Source organism: Lethenteron reissneri, chromosome 1 (assembly GCF_015708825.2).
Source record: "Lethenteron reissneri isolate LAM-NWPU_2019-01 chromosome 1, ASM1570882v1, whole genome shotgun sequence".
Lineage (NCBI taxonomy): Eukaryota > Metazoa > Chordata > Hyperoartia > Petromyzontiformes > Petromyzontidae > Lethenteron > Lethenteron reissneri.
The window spans coordinates 3,090,930-3,103,143 of record NC_083779.1 but is presented as its reverse complement, the minus strand read 5'-3'; the positions used below and the strand labels follow the sequence as shown (position 1 = coordinate 3,103,143).

General features: G+C 51.4%; 1 protein-coding gene across 1 annotated transcript in view; it reads left to right on the top strand.

Moving 5' to 3' along the window:
* The window catches only part of SLC24A5 (solute carrier family 24 member 5), a 33,144-nt gene extending 23,934 nt beyond the window's left edge, over nucleotides 1–9,210 (top strand). Inside the window, exons 8-10 of the mRNA XM_061563719.1 lie at nucleotides 1,015–1,221; nucleotides 8,291–8,392; nucleotides 8,859–9,210. Coding sequence (XP_061419703.1) covers nucleotides 1,015–1,221; nucleotides 8,291–8,392; nucleotides 8,859–9,184 — 635 coding nt within the window. The 3' untranslated portion in view covers nucleotides 9,185–9,210. The remainder of the gene's footprint in view (nucleotides 1–1,014; nucleotides 1,222–8,290; nucleotides 8,393–8,858) is intronic.
* Nucleotides 9,211–12,214: the final 3,004 nt, after the last annotated feature.

The following is a 12,214-nucleotide window of genomic DNA, read 5'->3' as shown; positions in this document are numbered from 1 at the left end:
ATGTGTCGTAACCCTCCACCACCCGACACGGCCAAACAGTAAAACATGTGTCACGTTTTTTCAAAGGACAAAATAATTGACTTCTTTAGCCCACCGGTGTGCTGAAGAGAGAATCAACATCATTTTAAAATTTGAGTAGTTCGACGTTTCGCTGATAGTTACAATCAGCTTCATCGGGCAAGAATGGTGAAGCTCTCCTGTTGCTTCCGGTCTTAAATAGAGCAGCATCAGGGTGACGTCATCATTCAATTCAATTTGGTGCAGTGATTCGAGGCAAGGAGGGGGGAGGTTATTGTAATTATATAGATTGGTAATCATTCAATTGTTATTCATTGGTATTTGTTTCCCTTATAAGGAATTGTAATTGTATTTATTTGATAATACGCTTCCAGGCCGCACTAAGCCTGTAGCTGTCAGAGCGATTGAAATTATTTCTGTTTCTTTCAATTTCAACGGATTCTCTAATTAGTCTTGGCCAGTAATAATTAGTTTTACACAACGCTTCAACGTTATCAAAATCAATTGAGTGTCCTTGTTGACAAGCATGCTCTGCCACGGCCGACAATTCGTGATGGCCAGCTCAATTCTCCCAGAGAACTACACAGTTTGGTGGGCCTTAGCCGGTAATAAGTAAACCCGTAAAAACAAAGTTTTTCACTCTAAATCCTTTATATGCGTGGCGGCTTGAGTCCTCTCGTCCTCTGGCTTGAGATGGCTGCCACCTATGGGTCAGATGATTGTCTGCAGTATTAAACAATTGGTAATTAAATATAATATTTTTGTCCTATAAAGTGTAAAATTTTGGAAAAAAAATTTCACGAACATTAATTGTCACGCACAACGAGTCTGTGTGGAAAATGTCAACTCGATTGGATCATGGGAAGTGGGTTAAAAAACGACCGAAAGATTTACACGGTCGTAAGCAAGCAAGCAAGCAAGTGAACTTAATATAAAGGATTTAAAAAAAACACGTGGCCCCAACACTCTGCGTTTGTACCCCCCTCCCAACCGCAGAGCCGATGGGTCTGCTGCACGTGCCCCAGGGGGACGGGCGGCGCGTGCTCTGGGCGCTCTCGCTGCCCGTGCTGCTGCTGCTGGCGCTGACGGTGCCCGACTGCCGCGCGCGACGCATGCGTCGCTTCTTCCCCGTCACCTTCTTCATGGCCGCCGTGTGGATCAGCGCGCTCACCTACCTGCTCGTGTGGATGGTCACGGTCACGGGTGAGTCGGGGTTCTCGCGATTGTCGAACTTTCCTTCACGCCGTACGTAGCCGACCGTGGATAATCGGATATGCGGGGGTAAGGACAACAGACTAAACACAAAAAGTAGTTCTAAAGAATCTTCTTGGTTCTTTCGGTAAAGTCACGAAGAATGGAAATAAGAAAATAAGAAAAATAAAACATAATAAAATAATAATGTTTTTTTTTTATTTCCATTCTACGTGACTTTACCGAAAGAAATAATAAAACATTATTTTATGATCTTTTATTTTTATTATTTTATTATTTTCATTCTACGTGACTTTACCGAAAGAACCAAGAAGATGAATCCCTGCTAGTCACGAAAGCTTTAAATCGAAATATAGTTCTAAAGAAGTGAGTTGTCAATCTAGATGATGATTTAAAAGTTGCACAGCTTCCAGTGGCTTCCTCATATTGGAAGGAAGAGCGTTCCAGACGGCCACAGAAGTGCGGTGACCCTCTTTGTTCGACGACCAGCCAAAAGCGAGGATGGTTACGGTTACGGGTGAGTGATCTCACCATCATCGTCACTGATAGTGGTGAGATTATTTACGATCATCACCGTCATCAGATAGTGATCATCATTGATATAAACATCGATCGGATGCTCCTTGCAGATCACCGATAGCATTGCTTTGAACTCAGACCGATATTTCAAAGGGAAGGCATTTTCCTTTACAGACATCCTTCAATATAAACGGAACGTATACGTTCCTGACAAGTTGTCCATCAAGAGAAACCAATTCCCTAAAATCCAGTTGCCTTATAACGAGGGGGGTTTTGGTCCTACCTTGTCAGTTCACCGGCATTGAATTCAAGGGAGCCTGACCCTGCCAATGAGACACTCGCCTCTCCGATTAGCACGGCTGTCTACGTACGGCGCGAAAGAAGTTTGACGTACGCACGTACGTGCTCCGTGTCGAAACCGGTCCGGCATTTTTTGCTTGCGCTGAATCGGTGCGAGCGAATTTATGCACTCCCATAAAAGGTCGTGTGGCTGATTGGATGCGTGCAAAAAAATATATTTAAAAAAATGTCATGTGGAGGGACCACTGTGGGAAGGAGATGTATTGTCTGCTTATCTGTTTCGTTACCTATTACAATGGCTTGCAGTTTAAAAGCCTACATTCATAATTCAACAGTGGGGAAAGCTGAAAAGGCCAAATTGGTGCACATCTCTGAAGGGCATGATTTATAATACCGACTTATCCCTTATTAATATTGGCCGTCCCGTATTGCCGTAAGCTGGCATTGAAATTATAAAAATGCCATTTAACCCTCTCCCTCTTTTTTTTTCCCTTCAAATGAATCGTGCAATTATCAGTGTAATGGATCACAGCACAAGCTTCTTGCTGAGTGCTTTCGCACTTTTAATCTGGCATTTTTGCTGCTGCTGCTGCTGCTTGCAGGAATTTGTATGACAAAATGACGAATGTTAATTTTTCTGTTTACACGTTCGCGCTCATTTTAATTCTCCCACGTTTTATCCCGGGGCAATGGCGAGCCGTTGCCTTGGCGAATGGCCCACAAAAGCGGATATCACAGAGCCACTTTCGAGATCCCTTTTGCAAGTGGCCTCTGGTTCTAGACACCTCGCGCGCAGTAAGGGGGCGGCACTTGCCGCTTGCCATAAGACAGCGCCGTCCGTGTTCGTCGCAGATAAACCGACGTTTCGAATGTCAGAGCTGAGACCGAAACTTCGTACGATGGGTTTTGTTTTTATTTGTGCAGTCATCGGTGAACGGGCCGGTGCAGTGTTGTGAATTTCAAGTGGGGAAAACAAAAAAAGCCACATTCCTGCGGAGGGAGCTGGTAGGAACGTTGAGTTGCTCGGTCAATGGCCAGGGTCAACGGCAGCGTGGTGTATTCCGCAAATATGTCCGACTGTGAGGGCGGGCACAAGCCGGCGTGAGTAGGTTAAATGTTGAGTTTAATAAGGGCACCACGGGGTGACCAGGCCCTCCCCACCCAGCCCTACCCCTCCCACCCCCCACCCAGCCCCACCCTCCCCACCCAGCCCCTCCCCACCCAGCCCCTCCCCACCCTCCCCACCAAGCCCCTCCCCACTCTCCCCTCCTCACCCAGAATCCCTCCCCACCCAGCCCCTCCCTGCACGATGGACGGACACAATAATCCCCTATGGGTTGGTGGAACCAGTGGGTTGCTACCAGTATAAATTGGAATCTACGATTTGGTTGTGTCCGGGTGGAGAAGTGGCCGAGTGGGCACTGCTCTATGAACCTGATGAGTGATTCCTAGCCATGACTAACATCAATGAACGGCGAGCGATCCCTTAAACAGTCCTGCGCTACTCGCCCCCCCCCCCCAAAAAAGGGGGGCTGTAAACGCACGTGAATGAATGAATATCGCTATAAATCAGCAGTTGCCAACTGGCGTCTTCTCGAGCCGCATGCGGCTCATTAAACCCAGCACACGCGGTTCCATCGAAGGAGCATAACGTAGAAGCGTGCAATCACAGTAGTAGCAAAGAATAATGAATGTGTCTCGTGCTGTGCCGAAAACTGTCAATACAGGGACTCCTCCACTTACGAACGAGCCAGATTCCAGAGGTACTGTTCGTAAGTCGATTTGTTGTTAGTCCAACTTTACTCCTGCCGATTCCAAACGTGTGGTACGGCGTGTACACTAAACACGGGGAATGGCTTTAAAAGTTGCATAATGTGTAGATATAGATGCCACTGGTTCTTCACGTTCTGCAGATGTAGATGCTACTTGTTATTTACGTTCTACAGATGTATATGCCACTGGTTCTTCACGTTCTGCAGATGTAGATGCCACTGGTTCTTCACGTTCTACAAATGTAGATGCTACTTGTTATTCACGTTCTACAGATGTAGATGCCACTCGTTCTTCACGTTCTGCAGATGTAGATGCCACTGGTTCTTCACGTTCTGCAGATGTAGATGCCACTCGTTCTTCACGTTCTGCAGATGTAGATGCCACTGGTTCTTCACGTTCTGCAGATGTAGATGCCACTCGTTCTTCACGTTCTGCAGATGTAGATGCCACTCGTTCTTCACGTTCTGCAGATGTAGATGCCACTGGTTCTTCACGTTCTGCAGATGTAGATGCCACTCGTTCTTCACGTTCTACAGATGTAGATGCCACTCGTTCTTCACGTTCTGCAGATGTAGATGCCACTGGTTCTTCACGTTCTGCAAATGTAGATGCCACCACCGCCATCTCTTGCACGGCGGTTGAATTTACGACTCTCGGTCCCAACAGGCAACTGGACATACGCACAGGGTTTGTTCGTATCTCTGAAAGTTCGTAAGTCGAATGTTTGTAAGTACAGGAGTCCCTGTATATATACACACACTTTTATATATATATACTTTATTGCTTTGAGGGACTCGTGGTTACGTTTTGGGCCTTTTGGCCATTACATGTTGGCCACCCCCACCGTGAATGAATGTAAGGTCAGTGATAAATGATCATTAAAATCCCGTTCACAGGGGTGGGTTGACTCAGCCCATCTAAACCCTCCGGGGGCCTTGCCATAGGAACGTGGAATTTCCAGCTGTAGGCACTTACAGCCGCTGACAGCACAGGGTTGTAAGCGGAAGTGGAGTACGATGCCTCAGTGCTCGTTTGAGCAGTTAATCACTTTTGACCTTTTGACCAATGTCAAAACATTATTGATATGAAATTAACAACAAAAAGATGAACAGGTAACATCAATTTTTAGGTTCATTTTTAAATCATCTAAACGCGTGTCGATTCTAAACGTGGAGGGCGACAAACCGGAGGACCCGGAAAAAAATCCACGCATCCACAGAGAGAGAGAGAGATACACGCAAGCTCCAAATACGGTATGCAACAGGCATGGTGGTCGGGATCGATCTCACGACCTCGTGCATACCGGGCGAGGGAGCTAACATCTCGTTTATAAACGGGATGGATGCGAGACATCACGTGAAGATTTCAGACATACTCGAAACTCCGGGCGTCCCTTTTTGGCGCCCCTTAAAAGGGAAGCCCTTTGATTTGTGGTACTGTAACATCTACAGAGACTCGGGTTGCCTCTTGCCAGGGCTGCGTGTGTGCATACAGATTTGTGTGCACGCGTGTGCACAGTGTTTGGGCTCGTCCTGTGGCGTTATGGGGAGGTTCTAGATTTGAAGCTTTCGTGACTGCAAGGATTCATATTCTTAGGTTTTTTCGGTAAAGTCACGTAGGTAAAAAATTAAAATTACTAAAAGTTAAATAAAAACTAAAATAAAAATCACGACGTTTCGGAGGCAATACAAGCTTCCGTCTTCAGGTGGACCTGTCATAGCACGATAGCTGCATCAAGTAAGAGAAATTCCGAGAAAATAGTATTTGTATACTATGGGAACCTCATTTGCCAGTAAAAATATGATAATTGTTTTTTTTACCCTTCTATCTGGCAACAAAACTGACACCTTTTTACAAGGAGTCATGTTTGCATAGACCACAATACCTGCAGTCATAATGCAAACAAAAGACACAACTCTGATAAAGGAGCACGCCTTTTGGCGTCATCTGGTCCAACACCATGTGAGAGACTAGGCTCTAAGGAAAGCTGTCTCGGGTGTGGACCAATCAACTTCAAGGACAGTGCACACATTATCAGAGTTATGTATTTTGTTTGTATTATGACTGCAGGTATTGTGGTCTATGCAAACATGACTCCTTGTAAAAAAGGTGTCAGTTTTGTTGCCAGATAGAAGGGTAAAAAAACAATTATCAGTATTTGTATATATACTGGTTGAGGGTGGGAGGAGCCATGGGGAGGGTTGGTGCAGTGGTTTTAGCGCACTGCTCCTGCGAAGCCAGTCGCCCGAGTTCGATCCCTGGCCACGATCAACATCAGTGGCCAAGGGGCCGTCCATAAATGACGTCACGCACCTAGGGGGGGGGTGGGGGTCAGACAATTGTGACGAATGTGACGAGGAGGGGGTGGCGGGGGGGGTTTGAGAAATGTGACGTCACATCATCAAAATGCGCAACTTTAAATAAATATAGAATTGTTATAACGACACTAATTGTTACAGCAACACTCCTACAACATCAGAGTGCAGCACCACATTAAATACGCACTACAATGACAATAGTTTAAAGCGATTTGACGCATGTTTTATTTAAAAAATGAAAATATGGTTTTGGGGAGGGGGGGGGCAGAGCTTTGTGACGTCATATTTGAGGGGGGGTCTGACTTTTTGTGACGCCGTGTGACGAGGGGCGGTGGGGGGGTCAAAAATCGTCCAAAATCGCGTGAACTGTTTCTGGGCCTCCTCTGTGCATTGGGTGTAGACATCAGCACGGTGTAGACAAATGTGCCCGGGCAATTGCACCACCCCCCCCCCCCCCTTGTGTTGTACCGGTCTTCATGGGGGTTCTCTAAAAGCACTTCCCGCAAAGAGCATGTGGAGGGGATCTTCGTCTTTAATGATGTGCGTGTGTGCGTGCGTGCGCACATGGGTTTGAGCATGCGCGTTGCGTGTGTTGCCATGAGTATGTACATGCTTGAGTGTGTGTCTGTGTGCCTCATGCTGGTATATTTCAGTGTTCCCAGAATGCTTGAATGCACGACTGTGTGTGTGTGTGCGTGGGGAGCGGTACAAACCCGGCGACCCGGGTTCACTTCCCGCTCACGGCCAACCCCAGTGACGAATATCTGAACCGGTCCTGGGCCTCCTCTAGGTCGACTCAGCCTCAAATGTGTACCTGGTACGGTGTGTAAACATCGCCACTTCGGGTGACAAAAGGGGCTGGGTGGGGAGGAAGGAGCTGGGTAGGGAGGGGCTGGGTGGGAAGGATGGGGCTGGGTGGGGAGGGGCTGGGTGAGGAGGGGCTGGGTGGGGAGGGTGGGGCTGGGTGGGGAGGGTGGGGAGGGGCTGGATGGGGAGGGGCTGGTCACCCCGTGGTGCCCTTATAAAACTCAACGTTTAACCTACTCACGCCGGCTTGTGCCCGCCCTCACAGTCGGGTCGTGATGTTGGTCACCCACCCCCTCGTGTGTCACAATGCCCGGCTTCATAGGTGCCACTCGCTAACAGCACTTGCCTCTACAGTCTGGGGCACCACGGTGGCTAGGAGATGTGTAACTACCTCGCCCGGTATACAGGAGGTCGTGAGTTCGATCCCAACCCTGACGCCTGTTGCTGTATATTTGGAGTTTGCGTGTTTCTCTCTCTCTCGTCATCATCATCACGGTGGCTAGGAGATGTTAACTACCTCACCCGGTATACAGGATGTCGTGAATTCGATCCCAACCCTGACGCCTGTTGCTGTATATTTGGAGTTTGCGTGTCTCTCTCTCGTCATCATCATCACGGTGGCTAGGAGATGTTAACTACCTCGCCTGGTATACAGGAGGTTGTGGGTTCCATCTCGACCCAGATGCCTGTTGTATATTTGGAGTTTGCGTGTTCTCCCCGCGGTTGCGTGGATTTTCCCCCCGGGTCCTCCTGTTTTTCCCTCCACATTTACAATCAACATCACGCGGTTTCAGAGCATTCGGCTGCTGCCTATCGCCACGTGAACGGCAAGTCACTTGGTCGAGCTCGCATTTGTGATGGTCAGTCGCTTGTGGAAAAATAACACATTCCTGCGGAGGGAGCTGGTAGGAACGTTGGGTTGCTCGGTCAATGGCCAGGGTCAACGGCGGCGTGGTGTATTCCGCAAATATGCCCGACTGTGAGGGCGGGCACAAGCCGGCGTGAGTAGGTTAAACGTTGAGTTTTATAAGGGCACCACGGGGTGACCAGCCCCTCCCCACCCAGCCCCACCCCTCCCACCCCCACCCAGCCCCTCCCCACCCAGTCCCTCCCCACCCAGCCCCACCCTACCCACCCAGCCCCTCCCCACCCAGCCCCTCCCTCCCCACCCAGCCCCTCCCTCCCCTCCCCACCCAGCCCCTCGCTGCACGACGGACACAATAATCCTCTGTGGGCTGGTGTAACCAGGAGGTTCCTACCAGTAGAACATGTTGTTCCTAGTTACGGCTATATTGGGCGAGGGGGCGGAGGGGAGAATTTTTGTCTTTTGTCTTGTTGTGCAGGCGAGACACTGGGCATCCCGGACACGGTGATGGGTCTCACCCTGCTGGCCATCGGCACAAGCCTCCCCGACACCATCACCAGCCTGCTGGTGGCCAGAGAGGGTAAGTGGCTGTCACCAGACTACAACAACAACAACAACGACCACAACAACAACAACAACGCAGCCAGCCCGCCCAGTGGCGTACCGATCGTGGGGGGCAAGAGGCTGCTGCCTTGCCCCCCCCGCCCCCCCACGTGGCCAAAGCTACCGGTGTAAAATGACAGCAGACGCTTATTCAAAACTCGCTTTTAAATGTATTTGTACGAAAATGCTTTTCATTCACGTGCCACGTTTCATTTGAAATGTGATTTGAGCGGCGGCAGAGTGTGGCACACACAGCACCGGCCTGCTACACGAGGGGGGGCACCAGCCCCCCAGCGAGACAACTTCACCAACAACAACTTTGGCGAGCCACGTGCTGGGTGGCTGACCGCTCGACGCCAACCTCCGCCTATCCACCCACCACCACCACAACCACCACCGACCCTCTCCCCTTGTCATTCTCCGTCACGCTGCTACCGCCGCAGGCAAAGCCGACATGGCCATGTCCAACATCGTGGGCTCCAACGTGTTCGACATGCTGTGCCTGGGTCTTCCCTGGCTTTTGCGCACTGGCTTCGTGTCCCCTTCGGGCCCGGCCCACGTGAGCAGCGCTGGCCTCGTCTACTCGGCGGCGTCGCTGCTCATCTCGCTGGCGCTGCTGCTCGCGTGCGTCCACGCGGCACGCTGGCGCCTCAGCCGGCCCCTGGGAGCCGCGTGCCTCGCCGCGTACCTCGTGTTCGTCGCCGTCGCCGTCCTGCACGAGGTCGGCGTGCTGGGTGGTGACCCCGCCGCCCGCGTCTGCGGAAAGTGAACCTTGAGCAGCCCTGGAGCACGAAGCCGCTGGGGGGGGGGGGGGGTCGGGGCGGGCAGTCGGTCGGTCACTCGCTTGGTCGGTTGCTCGGTCGGTCACTCGCTCGGTCAATCGCTTGATCGGTGAGTCGGTCGGTCAGTCGGACGCCCGGTTGCTTGCTCGGACGGTCACTCGCTCGGTCAATCGCTTGATCGGTGAGTCGGTCGGTCAGTCGGACGCCCGGTTGCTTGCTCGGACGGTCTCTCGCTCGGTCAATCGCTTGATCGGTGAGTCGGTCGGTCAGTCGGACGCCCGGTTGCTTGCTCGGACGGTCACTCGCTCGGTCAATCGCTTGATCGGTGAGTCGGTCGGTCAGTCGGACGCTCGGTTGCTCGCTCGGACGGTCTCTCGCTCGATCAGTCGCTTGGTCGGTCGCTCGGTCGGTCACTCGCTCGGTCAATCGCTTGATCGGTGAGTCGGTCGGTCAGTCGGACGCTCGGTTGCTCGCTCGGACGGTCTCTCGCTCGATCAGTCGCTTGGTCGGTCGCTCGGTCGGTCACTCGCTCGGTCAATCGCTTGATCGGTGAGTCGGTCGGTCAGTCGGACGCCCGGTTGCTCCCTCGGACGGTCTCTCACTCGATCAGTCGCTTGGTCGGTCGCTCGGTCGGTCACTCGCTCGGTCAATCGCTTGATCGGTGAGTCGGTCGGTCAGTCGGACGCCCGGTTGCTTGCTCGGACGGTCTCTCGCTCGGTCAATCGCTTGATCGGTGAGTCGGTCGGTCAGTCGGACGCCCGGTTGCTTGCTCGGACGGTCACTCGCTCGGTCAATCGCTTGATCGGTGAGTCGGTCGGTCAGTCGGACGCTCGGTTGCTCGCTCGGACGGTCTCTCGCTCGATCAGTCGCTTGGTCGGTCGCTCGGTCGGTCACTCGCTCGGTCAATCGCTTGATCGGTGATTTGGTCGGTCAGTCGGACGCCCGGTTGCTCGCTCGGACGGTCTCTCGCTCGGTCAATCGCTTGATCGGTGAGTCGGTCGGTCAGTCGGACGCCCGGTTGCTCGCTCGGACGGTCTCTCACTCGATCAGTCGCTTGGTCGGTCGCTCGGTCGGTCACTCGCTCGGTCAATCGCTTGATCGGTGAGTCGGTCGGTCAGTCGGACGCCCGGTTGCTCGCTCGGACGGTCTCTCACTCGATCAGTCGCTTGGTCGGTCGCTCGGTCGGTCACTCGCTCGGTCAATCGCTTGATCGATGAGTCGGTCGGTCAGTCGGACGCCCGGTTGCTTGCTCGGACGGTCACTCGCTCGGTCAATCGCTTGATCGGTGAGTCGGTCGGTCAGTCGGACGCCCGGTTGCTCGCTCGGACGGTCTCTCGCTCGGTCAATCGCTTGATCGGTGAGTCGGTCGGTCAGTCGGACGCCCGGTTGCTCGCTCGGACGGTCTCTCGCTCGATCAGTCGCTTGGTCGGTCGCTCGGTTGCTCATTCAGTCAGTCGGTCGCTCGCTCGGTTATTCGTTCATTCAGTCGGTCACTCGGTGGGTCAGTCACTCGGTCGGTCGCTCAGTTGCTCGTTCAATTAGTCACTCGGTCAGTCAGTCGCTCGGTCGGTCGCCTGCAGCCTGTCCAGAGTCCGGCAGAATTCAGGAGTTTCTTGTTGTCGATTGTGTCCCAGTCACATCCACGGACAATGAGGTGGCAGTGCGTTGTGCGTTTAACGCCCGCAGTGCGTTGCACCCTGCAGAAAATGTTTGCGATGCTGCGTTGGCAGTGGTGCACAAAGCACAAGTAACAGAAAGTCAACACTGTCCCTCAATGACAAAAATATCTAACGGACGACGGTTCGGGTAATGGCCCTTCTTCATGTGAAAGGCTATCATACGTGCAGTATCCATTGCGTGCTTCATGCATGGCCATGGTGCGTGTGGGATGCATTTTGCGTCATCAATGCAGTGCGGTCATGTGACATGTGCAGGGCATGGTCAGAGAATCAATCCCAAGGTCACAATCGTGCTTTAGGCTATTTTTTAAATTATAACTAGAACTGTTTTTTTATTTCACCAGCTAAGGCCCACTGAGCTATGTAGCTCTTTTGCAGAAGCGACCTGGCCACAAATGACGGCTCAACGAAGTGGCTCATCACGTGGTAATGTACAGCAGCCAAATACTCTCAACGCGTGTTTCTAAATGCGGAGGTAATATACTCGTTTAAAAACTTTTTTTATCAACAACTTCGTTTAACTCATGGTCGAGAAGTACGTCAATGGCACCTGAGACACGTGGCACCTGCGTTTTGTGCAAGCCGATTCCACATATATAAATAATAAGGGGTCCACACAAAATGTAAATTGTTTTAAAGTAGCGAATTAATTGATTAATTGATGGCGAATTTGATACAGGCATGAATTGTCACCTGATCTGAGTACGTGTGCAAAATGTGAAATTGAATGGACAACGGGAAGTGGACGAAATTTTGATTACAAGATTTGACCACGACAAATGGAGGAATCAAGTTAAGTAAAACCGTTGAAAAAACCAGAGGACCCAGAGAAAAATCCACGCGACCACGGGGAGAGACACATGCAGACTCCAAAATATACAAGTGTCAGGGTCGGGGTCGGGGTCGGGGTCGGGATCGGGTTCGATCCCACGGCCTCCTGTATACCAAGCGAGGTAGTTAACATCTCACCACCACGGCGCCCTACCTAATGCGTGTACCATTGTTCTGGTTAGGATTGCCAGGTTAGTGGCATAGCCTGGCCTTTCCGCTGGAGAGAAAACAACCTCCACTTGAGTTCCCTCACTTGCACCTTCCTACCTTTCCCTCTTCCCCGCTTGGTGTTTGAACTGTCTGTCTCTCCCATTGCCCGCCCGAAGACGCCCCGTGGTCTCGTTATTCTGAGCTTTGGCGTGTGTTGGATGGCTCAGGAAGAGCAAATCGTTGTTGCTCATTGAAAAAAAACAAAAGAAATATGTACAGTACCTGTCGTGAACTCGACTGCTGGACAAAAACACAATAAAAATAACCTGAAACAATGAATCTGGAATTTCGTTTGAA